This window comes from Emys orbicularis, chromosome 1 (assembly GCF_028017835.1).
Source record: "Emys orbicularis isolate rEmyOrb1 chromosome 1, rEmyOrb1.hap1, whole genome shotgun sequence".
Classification (NCBI taxonomy): domain Eukaryota; kingdom Metazoa; phylum Chordata; order Testudines; family Emydidae; genus Emys; species Emys orbicularis.
The window spans coordinates 304,685,734-304,707,686 of NC_088683.1; the positions used below are offsets into that span (position 1 = coordinate 304,685,734).

General features: G+C 41.2%; 1 protein-coding gene across 1 annotated transcript in view; it reads right to left on the reverse strand.

Annotated features, from left to right (window-relative positions):
• Positions 1 to 801: 801 nt before the first annotated feature.
• The window catches only part of SUGT1 (SGT1 homolog, MIS12 kinetochore complex assembly cochaperone), a 58,265-nt gene continuing 37,113 nt past the window's right edge, over positions 802 to 21,953 (reverse strand). The window contains exons 11-13 of the mRNA XM_065405137.1: positions 3,974 to 4,064; positions 2,299 to 2,480; positions 802 to 1,364 (exon numbers count right to left, since the gene is read on the reverse strand). Coding sequence (XP_065261209.1) covers positions 1,263 to 1,364; positions 2,299 to 2,480; positions 3,974 to 4,064 — 375 coding nt within the window. The 3' untranslated portion in view covers positions 802 to 1,262. The remainder of the gene's footprint in view (positions 1,365 to 2,298; positions 2,481 to 3,973; positions 4,065 to 21,953) is intronic.

Genomic DNA, 21,953 nt, shown 5'->3' on the forward strand with positions numbered 1-21,953 from the left:
CTGATCAAGAGAAGGACAGCTCACCAATTTTGGCGGCTGCTGGCACAGGTCTCAATGTTACAATGATGGAATAAGGCATGACAAGAGGGATAAGAGAACACATTTACATCCCTTTGAAGGCCCACAGCCAACCAAGCAACATGTGCATGCAGAGATAGGATGGGGGCTCATCCCATATGATTCTGACCCCCATTTCTATAAATATTACCTTTTAAAAAACTTTATCAGGATGGAAGACCTGCCTGTACTGGTATAGACCAAAAGTGAAGGATGCTGGGGCTCTTCTCTAAACATACTGAAATACTCAATGCAATGTCCTGCATTTTAGAAGATCTATACAATCAAAAAGTGATTGTAAGAAAATCTGTGCATTATTGTTTTTCTACCCCCTTTCCCCGTGAGAAACGGAGGACTGGCAAACATCTGTTTATAGAAGAGGCAGATAGAGCTTTCCCAGATCTAGCAATCCTCTCTTCTCTTTCCCCCGCCAGCCCCCGCCCCCCAGTGCTGCAGATCCACCCACAGGTAGGAAGGATGGGAGCCCTAGCAATTCCTCAATCCTGCTGCTTCCACTTCAGATTTCCTTCCCTGGTAATTCCTCTTCCTCCAAGAAAAGGAGAACATGGGGCTCATTCTTCTTTTAGCAGAGCGGGAGTCTTGCTCCTACGTACTCGCAAGCTTGGTTCCCAGTATCTGTACTACTTAGCTATTACTTCTCCAAATACCAATTTTGATTTTATGTTTTTTCTTCCACATCTGAGTTTTCAGACTTAAAAATAAAATGAACCAAACTTCTTTATGGAAAAATTTATATTTTACAGTTTTATTCTTAAGCAGAGTTAGAGAGCAAACAATTAACACTGTAGTTGAAAAGTGTGTTTACCCAAAGTTGCCAGAGCTAATAAATTATTCAACAGAAATACTGTGAATTAAAAATAAGGCAATAATCCTAAACAGTCCATTAAAGGTCTCCTCATCCCCCAAAGTACAGAACTGATAAAGCTAGTAGAAAATGTGTATTTATGACTTAGTTAAATATGTTTCTGAAAACCCCTCATGGACAGGAGTGATGAAAAACAGGCTCCCATTCCTGATTAAACTTTAACACCTGCAGACAAAGGAATTACTAAAGCACGCAAGATATAAAGACAATAATTCCGATCTTCAAGGGAACATTCAGGGTCTTAAATCCAAGAATGCTGTGTCCATACACAATGGTCAGTGTGTGAATATGGGCAATACAAAGATGCCAAATCAACAGATTAGAATTTTTTCCATTCCATGTCATCAGGAGGATTTACGTCTACCTTCCTTTTCCCCACATCAGACCAGTTGGTGCTCAGAACAGTCCCTCCAGACTCCATCTGCAATACGGAAGAACATTTGTTTAGTCTGCTGAAGTTAGTTATAGCCAGTCATTTAAAATGATCCACATTTTTTATAGCAGATTAAGTTCTGCAAGACTAGAGTCTGCAGGAAACAATGCACTAACGCAGATACCCTTGGAATTCTCCAGAACTTCTCAAACCCTTCCCTATATACTATGTGCATTTATGATTATATTAAATGAAGATGACTTGATCTAGACATAGGATGTGCACATGATTTTTGTATCAATCTTTGCATATTCTGCACATAAGACTTCTGACATTAAAATTTAATAAAGCAGTAATTTCTGTCGTCATATGTCCACTTTTGATGTGATTAAGGCAAATAAGTACTGACACTGCTTCAATATACAGTAGCTTCTAATGGTCCAATCATGCATTCTTGTGCACTCGAACTCCTATTTAAAAATTAGCAATTGACAGAAAAATGAGGAGGAGTCAGGTTCTCTCCTTTGGGGATCTTTTGACCAACCAGGAAGGGGCAAGTTGTTCCCACTGACATTAGTATAGGCTCAAACAAAAAAATAAGCAAGGATGGAGAGCAATCTTTGTGCTCCAAGTCTAAGCTCACCACTCAGAATTAACAATATGGAGAAATGCAACTCTTCCATATGCCAGTACATAAAAATGCTATCATACCAACATCACTGGATAATTTGTTTTCTTACTCAGTAGGGGCTGAGTTTTCAACTGCTAGAGATTCATATATATAAGTTCTTGTGCATTTATGCATTTTACCACAATTGCAGGTGCAAACAGAGAGATGTCTAAATATTTATTTGCCTCCAATTACCGTATTTGCATATGCAAATGGCATGGCCCACAAAATTTGGCCTCAAGGTTTTTTTTAAAATTTTAGTTATTTACTTTATAGCATTAACAAATATGTAAGGATAGATTGAAGTCTTACGAAGGATTTGTTCATGGCACGTTTCACTTCATCTGTACCATCTGAATAGATCTGCTGAAAGAGTTTATTTAAAGCGGCGTCCCCCTCTAATTTTTCATTCTTTTCTTCTTCTTTGATCTCAACCACCAATTTATCCCAGTTCCTTGTATAATGAGAGGATGATGGATATAGGTGTTTGGAGTCTGGAAATAACATTTGCAGTAAGTTAAATCGGCGTTTTTGGCAACATTTACAGCATGAAATAATTAACCCCACCCAGAATTGAGCAAAAAGTACCATGGATCTGTAAGTACAGATCTTGTCAGACAAGTCTGATTGCTTTTTTGGACAGAATTTTAAAGCTAACAAATGAAGGGAATTGCAGGAGGTGGATTTTTCTGGTGGATCACCTGATACAGCACAATATCCTATCTTTTAAAATTCAGTCTGATTGGGTTGAATAGGAGCCATGTTTAAGGATTAAAATTGGCTGAAGAACATGAAAATGATGAACTGGCAACGTATCCAAGTGTCACAAGGTAAGTGTCAGAGCCAGTGTTATTCAAGATCTTAGGATCTGATCCAATGACCAGTGAAGTCACTGGGAGTTCTTCCATTCAATGGGTGTTGGATCACAGCCTTAATGATCTCTAGAAGACTAAGTAATGGTCACATTAAAATATCATGCAATTCATACTAAAAATCAGGAGGCATTGCAAACATCAGGGAGAGCAGGCAAAAAAGGAACCTAGCAAGGCTGAAAACATGGGGAGAAATGAAGATCATCTTGAAAAGTTATCTGAAGCAAAATGCAGAGGGAGGGAGAAACCAGGAAAGCAGTAAAGCTGAAAAGCTCTATATGATATAAACAGAGAAGTTGAGCTTGCACTGAAAGTGACAGCAAAAAAAGTTAATGCAATTTTGGGCTACATATGCAGAACCATCACAGGGACAACCATTGCTCTACAAATCTGAGACTACAAACAGAATAATTCTTTTAGGTCTGGGTGCCTCAATAACAAAAATATGGAGGTAAATCAGAAGGAAGAAGATGAACACGACACCAGGAACAGATTAGGCAGCTATAGAGACTTATTTATAAGGAAACATCAACGAGTGCAATATGTAGCTTGGCTAAGCAATGATGGGAGTGGAGGAGAGCAGAGCATACCAGACATGTACAGATGACAACTGTGAAAATGAAAGGGGAGGGGCATTTTAGATGGTACAAGGGGGTATAAGTAATGAGCTGAAATTAAAGGAAAATTAAGCCAAGTATCAGGAAAATCTTTTGATGTATGTGAGTGCTATTGAACTAAAATTTTCTCCAAAAGATACAAGCCTCTCTCAATGCAACAAAGGAGAATACAACGTAACTAGGCAGCCCAATCAAACAATAAGCTCCCAGAGAAACCCAGATGACAAGCACGCATCCTGAATAATCCCCTCAGGTAGATGAAAGCCACGAGCAGAGTGAACAGCTGAATTCTTAGGGCTTTACTACCAATCAGAATCCATTCCCACTACACATGAAGTTCATGAAATTAGAGTATCAGAATTACATGTTTACATTTACTCTAGGTAAACCTATTGCTACAATATTTCATATGTATAAGATGTTCTATGTAATTGGGAAGAATGTTAATAGGACAATATGTATATTTGCATTAAATGCTAAATGAGGTCAAAAACAAACCTGATGTGTATTGTTTTAGCTTCGGAGAATCTCCCTTCCCTTCCAGCTTCTCCCATCTTATAGCCTCTGGCTTCTTCATTTTTATCTCAATCTATAGAACATACAAGATGTATAAAGACCAAAATCTATAATTCCAGATCACAATAAATAGCTTTGCAGATTAAAGTAGGCTAGGTTGCAGGACAGTCAGAGGTTGCAGATATTAATTTATGACTAAAAAAACTCAAATCTATGCCATCCAGTTACACAAAAGTTAACCTACGCATACTTTTATTACACTGATTCTCCTCCCTTTTTACTCCCTATTGTTTATTATTCACACGAGTCTTGTTTCAAATTAAGATCGTAAACTCATAGGGCAGGGACTGCATCTTTCTGCATGTCAGTACAGTATCTAACACAATGAATCCCCATACTTAGAGCCTTTGAGCACTATAGCAATACAAGTTATACATAAGAACTAAATGCAACTTTTACATCAACAGGGCTTCAGAATCAGAATTCAGTAGCTTACCTCAAACTTGGCATATTTAAAGGTTTAGTATTTAAAGCACAATACATAATTACAGACTACGCGATAGCCTGAAGCTATTAACAGTTTTCAGAAGACATTAAAAACTCTATAGTGTTAGCTGGTTTAGTGGATAAATAAAAACCTAGTCTTTAAGACTGTAGGGGGAGAAAATGTCTGGTATTCATTCCAAATTTGGCAGTGAGCGTGGACACACACGGTAAATGCAATCTAAAACAGCTCTCTAAACAGCCATATATTTATCTGCTGCACCTTCTAAGCCCTTTACTTTGAAACAGCCATATTCAGATGCCTTCTCATAGTTGTTAAACTTGTATTTTTGCTTTGCAACTTTGTAACTCAATAGCCAATGGGAAAATCCAAAACAGATACTGACTTCTGTAGCATTTAGGAAAATTGTATTTATACTTAAGACAAACTTCACCTCAAAACAGAATTATACTGTTCACTTACAAGAATATAGTTAGTACGATGCTATAGTACCTTAAATTGTGTCTTATTAATTATTAAAAATTCCCGATTTTGTCTGATCAGAATACGTAGCTTTACCTAAAGCCACTATAACCTGGGGATCCCTGCAGACCTAAGAACAAAGAGACCTTTGTAAAATGCTAGCCCCGGAGCTCCTAGCAATAAGCTGCTTAAACACCATCATGCTGATCAGAAATTTGAACTTCTATTTCACCCATTCATCAAATCAGCTGCAAGTAAGCAATAATTTAAGATGGTTTTTAAAACAGGAAGTAAACTCACAGTCATTTGTTCAATGCCTAGGTTTCTGCTTTGAAGTCCAGCGTATTCAAAGCTGTATGTTGGGTTTTAAAATGCATGAAATATTCAATTATCCCTGCATTTTCTTTGGGAGGGTTGTACATCATTCCCCTTTCCTACATGAGTTTACATAGAGATTTACTTTGTTTACCAACAACCTGGAAAAGTGAAACAAAACATGGAACTTTAGTGGTAAGTGATGAGAACGCCTCCAAAAGAGGCAAGGAAGGATTTCAACAAATGTGTTTTAACATATTCTCAGGTCTAAGAAGATCAGCCCAAAGCAAAACAATGCTTCCTCCTCCACCATATACTCTGATCCCAAGTGCTGTTCGTAAGTGCAGGAACACATTGCCTCAACAGCTTCTTATTACGTCACCTCCTCCCACCAAGTCAATATTCAGAAAACTTAGTACATTATCTCCCTCTATTCTTGTTATTTTGGAGTGTTCAGTCCCCTTACTGCAGCAGTTTCTGAAAAATATTTAATCAGTTTCTTTTGAAATATTTTGAAAACATTTCTTTTGAAACTTTTTCCTTTCTAAAAACGAAGTCACTTGCTATTGCTGCTGTCTGCATTTCTAGCAGTAAAGCCTGCAAAATGAAACAATTTAGAAATGTTTAGTAAGTAACATTAGTTTTAGTAATCAAACAAGGCTATTTTAAACTTAGCTGGTGTCACTCCTGATCAGAACAGGTTCCTGCTTCTGCACCACCTTACACAGAAACCAATCTTCAGTTTTGAAGAGACGGAAGAGAGAAAGGAGCTCGCCACAGAAGAACTAGAAGTCTCTGAAGCACTTAGGTGAATCAGCACCTCTTTTTAAGCATTGCAGGCCCTAGCAAAGAATACTGGTACATCTGTCACAACTGAATTCTACTTTCTGAAAAGGGGGCAGAACTAAACTTCGATTCTAGAAGCCTGGTGTTGTGTGTGGGGCCCAATAGTAGTACAAACTAATATTCTACATAAATCTTAAACAGTAGCACCACATTTTGTATTGTATCCCTCCAACATATAACTAGTATTAGATCTGCTTTTTTAAAATTATTATTTTACAATAATATGCACTGACCTCTACCCCGATATAATGCGACCCGATATAACACAAATTCGGATATAACGTGGTAAAGCAGTGCTCCGGGGGGGCAGGGCTGCGCACTCCGGTGGATCAAAGCAAGTTCAATATAACACGGTTTCACCTATAACGCGATAAGATTTTTTGGCTCCCGAGGACAGCGTTATATCGAGGTAGAGGTATATATGTAACAGCTAGGTATTAAACGATATATGCATGCAAAGTAAATTTTTTTCCCCCTGATCAACATGCTAGATCCTGTGCTAAATGAAACATTTAGCTGGATTCCGTAGTCCCAAACTGTTTTCCCCCTTTAACATTAAACTACATTTGCTCTCTGCTGGCCCAATTACTTACATGATTCAAGTCCTTTTGAACTTGAATGCACTGTTCATTTGTTCTGCCTCCAAATTTAGGAACTACACATTGAAGATGTTTCCCAGACCCATGTCCAAATACTTGAGGTGTCTGAATGAAGGTCCCCTACTTCCTCCTTCCACAAAATATTGACCACTGGTATACTCTATAAAACTTTCCAACCAACTTTTATGGTAATCTTTACCTTCTGCTCTTAGAAAAAGTCTTTCCCCCCTTTCTTCCATGCCTCTAAATTAGGATTTCCAAAGAGTCTGACAAGGTTACTAAATCATTAAGTGTTTTACAACATATCAATGGATTCTCTTTAATAGCTAAGGGTGTCTCAGTTACAGGACTAAGAACAGTCAGTCACCCTTCCAGCTGCTTAACCTGTCATTCATGAAGAGAAGTCTGTACTTGAGTCTAACCTGAGTGTGAAAAAACAATGGTGACATTCATGGGGGGAAGTGTCAAATTAAAAAAGTTATGGGGGAAATGGAGGAATGGGGGGATGTCAGGGAATGTCCATGATCTATGCCAATATGACTAGCCTTCAGTAAAAGTCTACAATAGTTCTAAGTAAGATTTGGAAAGCAGATAAGAGACGTGTCACTAAAAACAGACTCATCACACTTGTCAGTTTTCAGACATTAAAACTCACTAATCTATAGTTTTGTGGTTAGTTTTAAGATAACTGTATTTAGAGCTCCATGTAAACCATGGAGAGATAAAAAGGCTTCTATGCTGCCAGGTGCAGCAAGTCACACCACCTCAAAGAATGGCTCAAATGTCAATTAATACATTTGAAGTGCTCCTTACCCTCCAAGCTTTCATAATACTGAATTGGGTAAAGTGAGCAAAAAGTTTTCCATCTAGTGATATTCGAACAGACTAAACCAGTCATTCAACTCCCTACTTCTTCAGCTGTGCAGAACCTGATTACATCATCATTCTACATCCTTCCCTTTTCCATTTACACCCCTCTGCACAGCCTGTGAAAAGACAGTGGCCCTTCCTCTCACACTACAAATAATGGCTCTCCATCCTTATTGCTAAACCTTTGTCCGTGCACTAAGCATTTCACCTTGATGGTTGCAGACACCTGTGATAGGAATGGGGACTGGAGGGTGGGTGAGATAAGAAACCTATTTAATTGAATCCTTCACTGTCTTCATCTTTCTTTATATTTCAGATTCCCTGATAGCTTGTCAATGTTGGTTTGTGCTTTAATTTACTGAGGCTAAGTCTACACTTAAAAGGCTGTAGGGGCATAGCAGAAAAAGCCTTCCCATCAATGTAGTAAATCCACCTCCCCAAGAGGTGGTAGCTAGATCAACAGAAGAATTCCTACCACTATGTATATGCGGATTTAGGTTAGCTTAACTATGTCGCTCAGGGGGGTGGATTTTTCACACCTCTGAATGACATAACCGGGTCAGTCTAATTTTTAGTGTAGAAAATAAGATCACCTTGAGCTTCTCAAGTCTTCCTTTACTTGTCAAGTGTTATGCATGACTATGCCACTATACAATTGATATTGTAGAACACCATTCCATTAACTCACGTTAGCCTGTGGCCTGTTTGTTTGCCTCGACTGTCCGGCAGATTTAGATCCATATTATCAAATTTTTGTTGTTGGCCTTTAGAGTTTAACTTTTGTTCTTATTTTTGAGACCTGATTCAGCCTGTAACAGAATAAGTGACTAATGTATGGCTAATCACCACTACTATTTGTACAATCTAAGTACAAATTTGTACAATTTGCCTAATTAGTTCCATTGCACAGAATTACCCAATTAGATATTTGTACAGGAGGCCATTAATTTGAGCTAAAACTTTACTTCTAACAATTATGTTTACACTCAAGAGTAGGATACCTTTTAAATTAGGTACATACACTTTCTTCTAATTATTATTTTTTAAACCGAAGCGCTTTCTCTTTCCAGCATACATCGACATCATGGATTCCTTCTGAAGGTCTTGCCTGCCCATCACAGTACTCTCCCCATGCTTCAGGAAAATGCAAATCAAGCTTTACTGTTTTTGCTATTCCACTGATACTGGTATTTGTTTGTAATGTTTTTGCTAGTTCTTATTACACTTCCCTCTACTGCAAATGGCCCTGAACCAGAGTCCTATTATATGACAATTATCCCTGAAAGGCGGTTTACAAAACAATTCCTAACACATACGATGCAGCCTTCTTAATCTTTAAATCATTTCAATAACAGCAGCTGACTAAAATAAGGACAGATGAAAACATTTGAACGAGAGTACAAACATGGTTAAACCTTGACTCAGGCCTGGTCTACACTATGACTTTAATTCGGATTTAGCAGCGTTAAATCAAATTAACCCTGCACCCGTCCACACAACGAAGCCATTTATTTAGAAATAAAAAGCTCTTAAAATCTATTTCTGTACTCCACCCCGACGAGCGGAGTAGCGCCAAAATCGATTTTGTCATTTCGAATTAGGAGTAGTGTGGCCGCAATTCGATGGTATTGGCCTCTGGGAGCTATCCCACAGTGCACAATTGTGACCGCTCTGGACAGCAATCTGAACTCGGATGCACTGGCCAGGTAGACAGGAAAAGCCCCGCAAACATTTGAATTTCATTTCCTGTTTGCCCAGCATGGAGAGCACAGGTGACCACAGATAGCTCATCAGCACAGGTAACCATGCAGGCCGATAATCGAAAAAAGAGCACCAGCATGGACCGTACGGGATGTACTGGATCTGATTGCTATATGGGGAGAGGATTCAGTGCTAGCAGAACTTCGTTCAAAAAGATGAAATGCCAAAACTTTTGAAAAAAATCTCCAAGGGCATGATGGAGAGAGGCCACAATAGGGACTCAGATCAGTGCCGCGTGAAAGTCAAGGAGCTCAGACAAGCCTATCAAAAAACAAAGGAGGCAAACGGTTGCTCCGGGTCAGAGCCGCGGACATGCCGCTTCTACGCCGAGCTGCATGCAGTTCTAGGGGGGGCCGCCACCACTACCCCACCTCTGACCGTGGATTCCCAGGCGGGGATAATCTCATCAGCTACACCGGAGGATTCTGTGGACGGGGAAGGAGGAGGACAAGCTTGCAGAGAGCACCCAGCACTCCGTTCTCCCCAACAGCCAGGATCTTTTTCTCAGCCTGACTGAAGTACCCTCCCAACCCAGTATCCAAGACCATGACCCCATGGAAGGGACCTCAGGTGAGTTTACCTTTTAAAATATAAAACTTGTTTTAAAAGCAAGGGTTTTTAATGATTACTTTACCCTGAGGACTTGGGATGCATTCGCAGCCAGTACAGCTACTGGAAAAGTCTGTTAACGTGTCTGGGGATGGAGCGGAAATCCTCCAGGGACATCTCCATGAAGCTCTCCTGGAGGTACTCCAAAAGCCTTGCCACAAGGTTTCTGGGTAGTGCAGCCTTATTCCGTCCTCCATGGTAGGACACTTGACCGCGCCATGCTTGCAGCAAGTAAACTGGTATCATTGCATGACAAAGCCTGGCAGCGTATGGTCCCGGTGTTTGCTGGCATTCAAGCAACATCCGTTCTTTATCATGCTGTGTAATCCTCAGGAGAGTGATATCGCTCATGGTAACCTGGTTGAAATACGGGAATTTAATTAAGGGGACAGAGGTGGCCGTTCCTACTGGGCTGTTTGCCTGTGGCTGAAAAGAAATCCTTCCCTGCAGTTAGCCAAGCGCGGGGGGGGGGGGGGGGGGGGGGGGGGGGGGGGGGGGGGGGGGAGAGAATTGGCCCAGAGCTTTTCGCGTTTGGCTAGCAGGGATCTTCCCTGATACCAGCCATGCGGTGGGGGGAGGGATAAAGCAATCATCCAGAGAATTGGATGGGGGGGGGGGGGGGTTAGTTTGTTTTCTGCTGCTGAAGGTTAACAGGAAAACCGCAGCACTCAACGGGCGTTGCTTGGTATGTGGGAAAGGAGGGCGCAGAAGCCGAAAGACAATGGCTTACCATGGCTGCATGCAAGCCGAATTCTGTTGCCTGGACCTGCGTCTGTGATCTCTAGCAGCAAAGCCACAGGCACTCAATATTAAGAGGCAAAATGCGACCTTGAACAGAAATCACATGTGCTATGTAACGTGAATAGTGTTGGTCACCATGAAAGAGTATAAGCATTGTTCTGCAAAATGTATCTTTTAAAAAAATTCTCTCCTTTTTTCCCTCCCTCCAGCAGCTGCAAATTCTTCAAGCCTCCCTCCTTGGTCCCGAAGGCTATCACAGATAAGGTGTCGGAAAAAGAAGACGCGAGACGATATGTTCGCAGAAATCATGGAATCCACCCGCAGTGACAGAGCTCATCTGAATGAGTGGAAGGACACGGTTTCAAAGTATAGGAAAGAAGCCAGTGAACGTGAGGACAGGAGGGACCAACGTGAGGAGAGGAGAGACGCTCGAAATGAGAGGTGGCGGCAGGAAGATCAGAGGAGGCAGGATGCAACGCTGGGGCTGCTGCGTGAGCAAACAGACATGCTCCGGCGTCTGGTGGAGCTTCAGGAACGGCAGCAGGATAACAGAGTGCCGCTACAGCCCCTGTATAACCCCCCTCCCCATGTTCCATAGCCTCCTCACCCAGACGTGTAAGAACGCGGGGGGGGGGGGGGGGGAGGCTCCGTACACCTTCCCATTCCACCCCAGTGGACAGCCCAAGCAAAAGGCTGTCATTTTTTTAAACCTTTTTTTAGTGGCCTTTTCCTTCCCTCCTCCCAAACCCCACCCGGGTTCCCTCCCTCTTTTTATAATCTATGAATAAAGAATAAATGATTTTTAAACGATAGTGACTTTATTTGGTTTGAAAGCAAGCTGGGGGAAGGGGGAGGGTGGGTTCCTTACAGAGAATGAGTCAATAAAGGGGGCGGATTTTCATGAAGGAGAAACAAACAGATATTTCACACTGTAGCCTGGCCAGTCATGAAACTGGTTTTCAAAGCTTCTCTGATGCACAGCGCTTCCTGGTGTGCTCTTCTAATCGCCCTGGTGTCTGGCTGCGCGTAATCAGCAGCCAGGCGATTTGCCTCAGCCTCCCACCCCGCCATAAAGGTCTCCCCCTTACTTTCACAGAGATTGTGGAGCACACAGCAAGCAGAAATAACAATGGGGAGATTGGTTTGGCTGAGGTCTGAGCGAGTCAGTAACGATCGCCAGCGACCTTTTAAACGGCCAAATGCACATTCTACCACCATTCTGCACTTGCTCAGCCTGTAGTTGAACAGCTCCTGACTCCTGTCCAGGCTGCCTGTGTATGGCTTCATGAACCATGGCATTAAGGGGTAGGCTGGGTCCCCAAGAATAACTATTGGCATTTCAACATCTCCAACGGTTATTTTCTGGTCCGGGAAGTAAGTCCCTTGCTGCAGCCCTTTAAACAGAGTAGTGTTCCTGAAGACACGAGCATCATGAACCCTTCCCGGCCAGCCCACGTTGATGTTGGTGAAACGTCCCTTGTGATCCACAAGTGCTTGCAGCACCATGGAAAAGTACCCCTTGCGATTTATGTACTGGGTACCCTGGTGCTCCGGTGCCGAGATAGGGATATGGGTTCCATCTATCGCCCCACCACAGTTAGGGAATCCCATTGCAGCAAAGCCATCCACTATGACCTGCACATTTCCCAGAGTCACTACCTTTCGTAGCAGCACCTTAGTGATTGCTTTGGCTACTTGCATCACAGCAGCCCCCACAGTAGATTTGCCCACTCCAAATTGATTCCCGACTGACCAGTAGCTGTCTGGCGTTGCAAGCTTCCACAGGGCTATCGCCACTCGCTTCTCAACTGTGAAGGCTGCTCTCATCTTGGTATTCTGGAGTTTCAGGGCAGGGGACAGCAAGTCACAAAGTTCCATGAAAGTGCCCTTACGCATGCGAAAGTTCCGCAGCCACTGGGAATCATCCCACACCTGCAACACTATGTGGTCCCACCAGTCTGTGCTTGTTTCCCTTGCCCAGAATCGGCGTTCCATGGATAGAACCTGCCCCATTAACAACATAATCTCCAAAGCACCGGGGCCCGCGGTTTGAGAGAATTCTGTGTCCGTGTCCATGTCCATGTCCTCATCACGCTTGTCGCTGCGCTGCCACCGCCACCGCCTCCTCGCCTCGTTTTTCTGGTCCTGGCTCAGCATAAACTCCACGAGAATGCGCGAGGTGTTTACAATGTTCATGACTGCTGTCTGGAGCTGAGCGGGCTCCATGCTTGCCGTGGTATGGAGTCTGCAGTGTTCACCCAGGAAAAAAGGCGCGAAATGGTTGTCTGCCGTCCGTTGCTTTCATGCAGGGAGGGAGGGAGGGGTGAGGCTGTACCCAGAACCACCTGCGACAATGTTTTTTGTCCCATCAGGCACTGGGATCTCAACCCAGAATTCCAATGGGCGGGGGAGACTGCGGGAACTATGGGATAGCTATAGGATAGCTACCCACAGTGCAACGCTCCAGAAATAGACGCTAGCCCCGGTACATGGATGCACACCGCCGAATTAATGTGCTTAGTGTGGCCGCATACATTCGACTTTATACAATCTGTTTCCCAAATTCGAATGATATAAATTCGGATTAATCCCGTAGTGTAGACATACCCTCAGTCTCCTTCAGTTGGAGTAACTCATTAGCTAAAGCAGCAGGCGGGAACAGAAAGGAGGGAAGCGTGCACACTACAGTATCACCATACAACCACACTTTCTAAAAATAGAAACCTATGAACTTGGGAAAGAATTTCTTGAGAGTTGATCTGATAAGCACAGCTGTGAACAGCACATCACTATTTATATAAATAGGATTTAAAATGTGTTTAAAACAAGCATTTTTGAAATTAATGCTGCTGACAGACATATTACAGACGAGAGTCTTGAATTCTGACAAACACCATGTCAGTCTGGATTTTCACTACTTGGACAAAGGTGAACACATTTCACAATTTATTTTCATAGATTACAAGGCCAAAAGAGATCACTGTGATAGTCTAGTCTGACCTTCCCCCAAATAATTCCTACATCCTATCTTTTAGATAAACACCCAATCTTGATATAGTAACTCCTCACTTAAAGTCATCCTGATTAAAGTTGTTACGTTGCTGATCAATTAGAGAACATGCTTGTTTAAAGTTGTGCAATGCTCCCTTATAATGTTGTTTGGCAGCCGCCTGCTTTGTCCACTGCTTGCAGAAAGAGCAGCCCGTTGGAGCTAGCTGGTGGGGTCTTGGAACCGGGGTGGACCGGCAGCCCCCCATCAGCTCCCCTAAGTCCCCTGTGCGGCAGCCGCTCAGCAGGCTATCAATTGCCAGGCAGTTCAGCTGTCCCTCCTCCCACTGCTGTGTGCTGCTCCTGCCCTCTGCCTTGGAGCTGCTCCCGGGGTGGGGGAGGAAGAGGGGTGCTAATGTCAGGGTGTCCCCCTCCCTGCCCTCCCACTCCTTTACCCCATCTCCACGGGGGGGGGGGGGGGACGGACACAACAGCACAACAGGGCTCAGGATGGAGGGAGCTTGCTGGCAGCAGCTGCTGTCTCAACTTGCTGATCTACTTTAAAAGACAATGTACTTAGAGTGGGGTCAGTGTACTTAAAGGGGCAATGAGCATCTTGCTCTCTCTCACACAAGGTGTGTGTCTCTGTCTCTCTCTGCCATGCTGTCTCCCCTCCCTCCATTCATGCTGCCTTGTAGAGTGTGAGGCTACATTAATAACGTGTTAACCCTTGAGGGCTCAGCCGAGTGCTAGTTCATCATTTAGCAGTAAGGCATTCCCTGGGAAATATCCCACCCTCTGACTTCACCTCAACCAAGACTCACAATCATCATTGCTGTGTACAGTATTAAATTGTTTGTTTAAAACTTACACTGTGTATATTATATATAAAAAATACAGTCTTTTGTCGGGCTTTCCCTGGAACCTAATTCCCCCTCTCCCCCATTTACATTAATTCTTATGGGGAAATTGGATTCGCTTAACATCGTTTTGCTTAAAGTAGCATTTTTCAAGAACATAACTACAAAGTTAAGCGAGGAGTTACTGTATAAATATGGTCAGTGATGGAGACTCCACCACAACCCTTAGTAAATTGTTCCAATATTTAATTACCCTCGCTGTCACAAATTTACGCCATATTTCTAGTCTGAATTTGTCTAGCTTCAACTTCCAGCCACTGGATCATGTTATACTTTTCTCTGCTAGACTGAGGAGCCCGTTATTAGACATTTGTTCCCAATGTAGATACTTGTGGACTGTAATCAAGTCACCCTTAACCCATCTTTGTTAAGCTAAATAGATTGACCTCCTTCAGCCCATCACTATAAAGGCATGTTTTCTAATTCTTCAGTCATTCTCATGACTCTTCTCTGAACCTTCTCCAATTTATCAATATCATTCTTGAACTGTGGGCATCAGAACGGCACACAGTATTCCAGAAGCGGTCACACCAGTGTCAAATTGAGAGGTAAAATAACCTCTCTACTCCTACTCGAGATTCCCGTTTATGCATCCCGTGATTGTATCAGCATCACATTGGGAGCTCATGTTCACCTCATTAGCCACCACGACCCCCAAATCTTTGTCAGAGTTACGGCTTCCCAAAACAGAGTCCCCCATCCTCTGTTCCTAGATGTATACCTTTACATTTAGCCATACTAAAATACATAGTTTGCTTGCGTCCAGTTTGCTAAATGAATCAGATCACACTGAACCCATGACCTGTCCTTCGTTATTTACCACTTCCCCAATTTGTGTGTCAGATACAAACGTTATCCATGATGATTTTGTTTTCTTACAGATCACTGATAAAAATGTTAAAGAGCAACGGGCCAAGAACAGATCCATGTAGGACCCTACTGGAAACAAACTTACTTGCCAGCTATTTTCTGATGTCACATTTATAGCTGATAAAATTTATGTCTGTGCACTCTCATACCAACTTCTGCAGTTAAGTTCTAATTTTGTGTTTGTAACAGAGGATGTTATGGATCTTACTTTATCAATATTAAACATTATCTAAATATTAATATTTATTCTAATTGACTAGTTTCCTATTTTGCTTAAAAGTTAGACACTTAAGAGAAAGTACGTGTATCTCAAGTTTTGTTCCAGTAGGACTGCAATATACTAAAGATCAATTTATTTTTGTTTCGACACCTATTCATAACTTAAGAGCACAAGAGAAGCTTCTTGACAGGTTAACTTTACGTCCTGATTACAGTATAACTAAACCCAGTTTGTAGCTCATTAGCAATATGAATAGCTCTCTATCATTTAGGCCCCCAACCTACCATGGTTACTCCTTGGTTAATAAGTGCAGCAGTTAATGACAGATTACTGTCCATAGTCACAGCATGTGATTTATGGGTCAGATTCAAGTGCAGTGAAGGGAGGGAAAGAGAATAAATCAGGAGTTTAACAAAAACAGAGAAAGTGGAATTTCAAGAAATGTTTAACCTATACTAGAAATATACACAGTTCTGTAGGCCAAGGTCACCCCAAACAGCAGGGACTTCCCCCAAACTCTGTCTGCCACCCTCCCACCTCCCTCTATTTCATGGATTCCCTACAAACCCACTCACCTCCATTCCAGGGGCTCTGTGTTCTCCCACCCCCAGGCCCTTCCTCCTGTTTTGCCCCTCCCCTCTATGTCTGAGAGAAGTTTCAATCAGGGTGTCAATATTTTTAACTCTATTGGGACAATGGACAGAACCAAGATGGTGGAGTGTTATGTTGGAATTCATTAGTGGATGCCACCTTTATTCTATAGACAATAAGAAACGTGACTGAAGCTAATGGTCTTCTAACCAGATGCCAGGGGCTCCAAGAGTACCATTTTTTCCATTCCAGTTATGCATTTTTCACAAAAATCAATAGGGTTTTGCCCATTGATATCTGTAACATTCCCTAAATTTGGAAATTGATTAGATGGCCATCCAAAAGTTACGTTACAGACAGATACCATCAAGTTGAGTTTACAGTTCAGCTAAAAATTCAATTAACAACGTCTTAAGAAGTAAAACCCCCTTTAAAGGTCCTTTTTCAAGGCAAAAAGGCTTCACCTGAAACTCCTAACTGAAATCTAGAAGCTCTAGGTCCTAGTCTAGGCTGAACTAACCTACATTAAGTTTCTCAAAAGAGGGATAGGCCCTCTGGACTGGAGTAAGCATGATAGCTAGAACACATTTCTGAGCTAAGCTGAACTCCCGGGCTGAAGCAAACTTCCATGCTACACCAAACTTCCAACCAGAGTGAGCTTCTAAGCTATGCCACATTCCCAACTAACATACATTTCTGAGTGATGCTAAACCCCTAAACTGGAAAGCTCATTACAGCTGGAGCAGGCTTCTGATTCGCCTGAGATCCCAAACTGGAGTGAGCTCCTTCTTAACAAGTTCTGACCAATCAAGTCAGTACACCTCACTGAAAATGAAGACGGCCAAAAGCAAACACGCAGCATCTTCCAGTACCAAAAGAAAACATCACAAATTACCAGAAAGTTTATAAGCTAAATTAAGGCTGTCAAGCCATTAAAAAAAATTAATTGCAATTAATCACACTGTTAAATAATAGAATACCATTTATTTAAATATTTTTGGATGTTTTCTACATTTTCAAATATATTGATTTCAATTACAACATAGAATACAAAGTGTACAGTGCTCACTTTATATTTATTTTTGATTACAAATATTTGCACTGTAAAAAACAAAAGAAATAGTATTTTCAGTTCACCTAATATAAGTACTGTAGTGCAATCTCTTTATCTTAAAAGTTGAACTTACAAATGTTGAATCATGTACAAAAAAAACTGCATTCAAAAATAAAACAATGTAAAACTTTAGAGCCTACAAGTCCACTCAGTCCTACTTCAGCCAATCGCTCACACAAACAAGTTTGGTTACATTTGCAGGAGATAATGCTTCTTGTTTACTATGTCACCAGAAAGTGAGAACAAGCGTGCGCATAGCACTTTTGTAACCAGCGTCGCAAGATATTTACGTGCCAGATGTGCTAAAGATTCATATACCCCTTCATGCTTCAACCACCATTCCAGAGGATATGCACCCATGCTGATGGCAGGTTCTGCTTGATAATGATCTAAAGCAGAGCGAACCGATGCATGTTCGTTTTCATCATCTGAGTCAGATGCCATCAGCAAAAGGTTGATTTTCTTTTTTGGTAGTTTGGGTTCTGTAGTTTCCGCATCTGAGTGTTGCTCTTTTAGGACTTCTGAAAGCATGCTCCACATCTCATCCCTCTCGGATTTTGGAAGGCACTTCAGATTCTTAAACCTTCGGTCGAGTGCTGTAGCTATCTTTAGAAATCTCATTTATGTTTTGTCAAATCTGCAGCGAAAGTGTTCTTAAAACACACAATATGTGCTGAGTCATTATCTGAGACTGCTATAACATGAAATATATGGCAGAATGCGGGTAAAACAGAGCAGGAGACATACAATTATCTCCCAAGAAGTTCAGTCACTAATTTAATTAATGCATTATTTTTTTAATGAGCATCATCATTATGGAAGCATGTCCTCTGGAATGGTGACCGAAGCATGAAGGGGCATATGAATATTTAGCATATCTGGCACGTGAATACCTTGCAACTCCAGCTACAAAAGCGCCATACGAATGCCTGTTCTCACTTTCAGATGACACTGAAAATAAGAAGCAGGCAGCAGTATCTCCCATAAATGTAAAGAAACTTGTTTCTCTTAGCGTGGCTGAACAAGAAGCAGGACTGAGTGTACTTGTAGGCCCTAAAGTTTTACATTGTTTTTAGAGTTCAATTATATAACAAACAAACAAAATCTACATTTGTAAGTTGCACTTTCACGATAAAGAGATTGCACTACAGTACTTGTCTGAGGTGAATTGAAAAATACTATTTCTTTTGTTAATCATTTTTACAGTGCAAATATTTGTAATAAAAAATAATATAAAATGAGCACTGTACACGTTGTATTGTGTTGTAATTGAAATCAAAATAGTTCAAAATGTAGAAAAACATCCACAAATATTTAATAATTTTCAACTGGTATTCTACTGTTTAACAGTGCAATTAAAACTGCGATTAATTTTTTTGAGTTAATCGTGTGAGTTAACTGCAATTAATCGACAGCCCTAATCTAAAATCTCTATTTCATTAGAAGGAAGCAGAAACCAACTGTGCAATTGGGTTCCACTTTCCTCTCTTTTGGGACTCATTTAGGAATTAATATATACATTTGACATTTTCACAAACCTTTCACCTGGGCCTCCACAATCTCGATTCTCAGTTCCCTTGCCGTTACTGGCAGTTTAAGGTAACCAATAGTTATCCCCCTGTAATCAGGCTAAAAGCTATTTTGCTGGGTAAACAGGATCACCTGACCACATCTGTGTACCCGGGTTGTCCTGTACTCCTTCTCATCTCTTTGCAGGCCATCCAGAGCACAATGCCCTACATGCTACTACAATAGACACTCGTTAGTAGCAACATATCGGTGTCCTTTTGCTATGTTGCTTCTGTGCGGCTGTTGCTGTTATGGGGAGTGTCATTTGACCGAAGCCAGCCTGCTTATTCTAATAAAGTAAAACAGTGACAGTACATGCTAACAATCCATAGTTGTAACAGTGCAATGTATGTTTATTATTCCTACAGTAATACATTAGTATACATGCTGTACATTTTAAACATGTGCTCTGTTCTGCATTTGTAGCCGGTCGCCATATTGCATCAAGACAGCGGTATTAACTGATCTAACGATATAAAAATATCAAGTTTTATTTTTACGTTTTAAGAACAATAAAACCTCAACCATGACAAACACAACCTTTTGATCTTACTTGTAAACATTTTTTGTACTTGCATTTAACTGTAATACTTTGTACATACTGTAAGTCACCCTGGGGAAGGTGTCTATTAAGCAAATAGTGTAATAACCTAAATTAAAGTATTATTCCACATCAACGTATTCTATTTATACAGTAAGTATCAACTGTTTGCAAGCATGGCTTTGATTTTTGGCTAGGGAAAAGCTCTGTTGTCAACCAAGTGCCTTTTGCTGGTGCCATAGAATTCCATTCAGATTTGTTAGAGTTGTAAACTGCTGACAGTCATCACTTCCCTGCTATGATTTGAATCAATTGCTGATTGATTTTGACAGCATGCCAAAACTCCCAAATGTTCTAAGGCTAGGGCCTAGCAGCTGCAGTACACAGTGCACTGAGAACCACCAGGAGAATAAACTCAGCCTGGCTGCTGCCAAAACCGACATAACAGCAGGATGGAAAGAAGAAAGCATGCACGAGGCTAGCCTCCTGTCCAAAACATGGGGACCTGCACATGGCCTCAGTGACCCATCCTCCACATCAGTGAGCACCTGAGGCAGAAGGCAGAAGAGAATCCCTGAAAATGAAAGCAGTGAGAACCAGGAGAAAAATGAATTCTAGAAACATTTCTGCTGACACGTTCATTCTGTACCCTTCACAGCTATTAAGCAATGTCTTATATCCCACAGAGGTTAAGCTCCGAATACAACCCAGCTCTGATATGGCATACCCAAATCCCATACACTTAGCCACACTGCCTCAGTGTCCTTGTCGTTTTCTATTGCATGTATAAAACTGGGATAATCATGCATAGGTAACCCACTGTTTCAATGCGTTGTACATCATCCTCCAGTGGCTGGTTCAAGGAGGCTGCAGCAGGGTGGGTTGATCCACCTCAATCAAGGGAATTTAAGGGTACGTCTACACTTACCGGAGGGTCCGGCGGCAGGCAATCGATGTTCTGGGATCGATTTATCGCGTCTGGTTTAGACGCGATAAATCGATCCCGGAAGTGCTCGCCGTCGACGCCGGTACTCCAGCTCGGCGAGAGGAGTACGCGGCATCGACGGGGGAGCCTGCCTGCCGCGTCTGGACCCGCGGTAAGTTCGGACTAAGGTACTTCGAATTCAGCTACGTTAATAACGTAGCTGAATTTGCGTACCTTAGTCCGAAGTGGGGGCTTAGTGGGGACCAGGCCTTGATCACCAAGTGGAAAGCCTCAATTTAATTCACTGATTTTAATCAACTTTTCCATTTGTGCATCAGTTATTTTCTAAAGAAAGGTCCATTCATTGGTTGAGACAACCATTAAAACATGTTGATTTACAACTAAATAGAGTCGTTACGCTAGATTTGGTACATCTTTTTGCTACCGAGGAGGATACATTATAACTATATACATTTATATTAAGCTGTATCATTGCTTAAATTTTCAAATTCTTATTAATTGTACTTTTTAATATGTTAGAAAATGGTGAATGATATATTCCTTTTTACTAGATAATTAACTTTTTGTCCATGGTGTGTGTCATACTGCATTTGAAAGGTGACTAGAATTTAAGTAAACAGACAAAACAGTATTTATTTTTTACGTAAATGTTTTAAGAGATAAGTTTAGGCCTAAGCATATTAAAATTAAATCAGAATACAAAACATTAACAGAAATTATAATTCAAATAAAAAAATTGGATTTTAAATCAAAAATCCAATTTTATTTTATTTTTTTTAAAAATTGATTTTTATCCAACTCAGATTAAAATCTTCTCCTGCCACCAGCTAATATAGTTATTTCTGTAGCTCAAGTGGCAGAAAATTCAGGATGCAAGCCCTGATGATGCAGGATGGGGACTGATGACAGTTGCACAAAAATAATTTTTTTTAACCTTTTTCCTTTCATACATTCCATAATTTAAATAAAATTTCTTTTAACAGTTTCTTACATGCAAGTTGGTAAATTCTTAGTCTTTTCCCACCATATTTGTTCAACAAAGAAAAATCAAGAATCTTGACTAACATCCAATTGACATACTCAGCACAAAGAATATTAAGTATTTCTTTACTCTTTCCTGGAGAAAGAATGGTGAATAAGATTGCATTTTGCACATGAAATTCGAGATAACCATATGAAGTGGAACTGTCCCAGTAATACAAGTGATCTTGACATAAGCACTGCATTTTGGCTCCCCCTGCTGGAAATAAGTCTTTAAAACAACTGATGCTATTAATGCAGTTAACTCTCCTTCACAATTCTCCCACAAAAGTAAGGAGTGAGTAACTAAGTTTGTGGCTTTAGCCACCAAAGATGCATGACCTATGTTACTACAATTAACAGTTACAGTGGTAATCTGTAACATACACAGCACCTACCTATGCATTTCTCAGATATCGGATTCAAAAATTTTGTATTAGGAATATGAGCTGGTCAGATGTCTATGTACTGATGC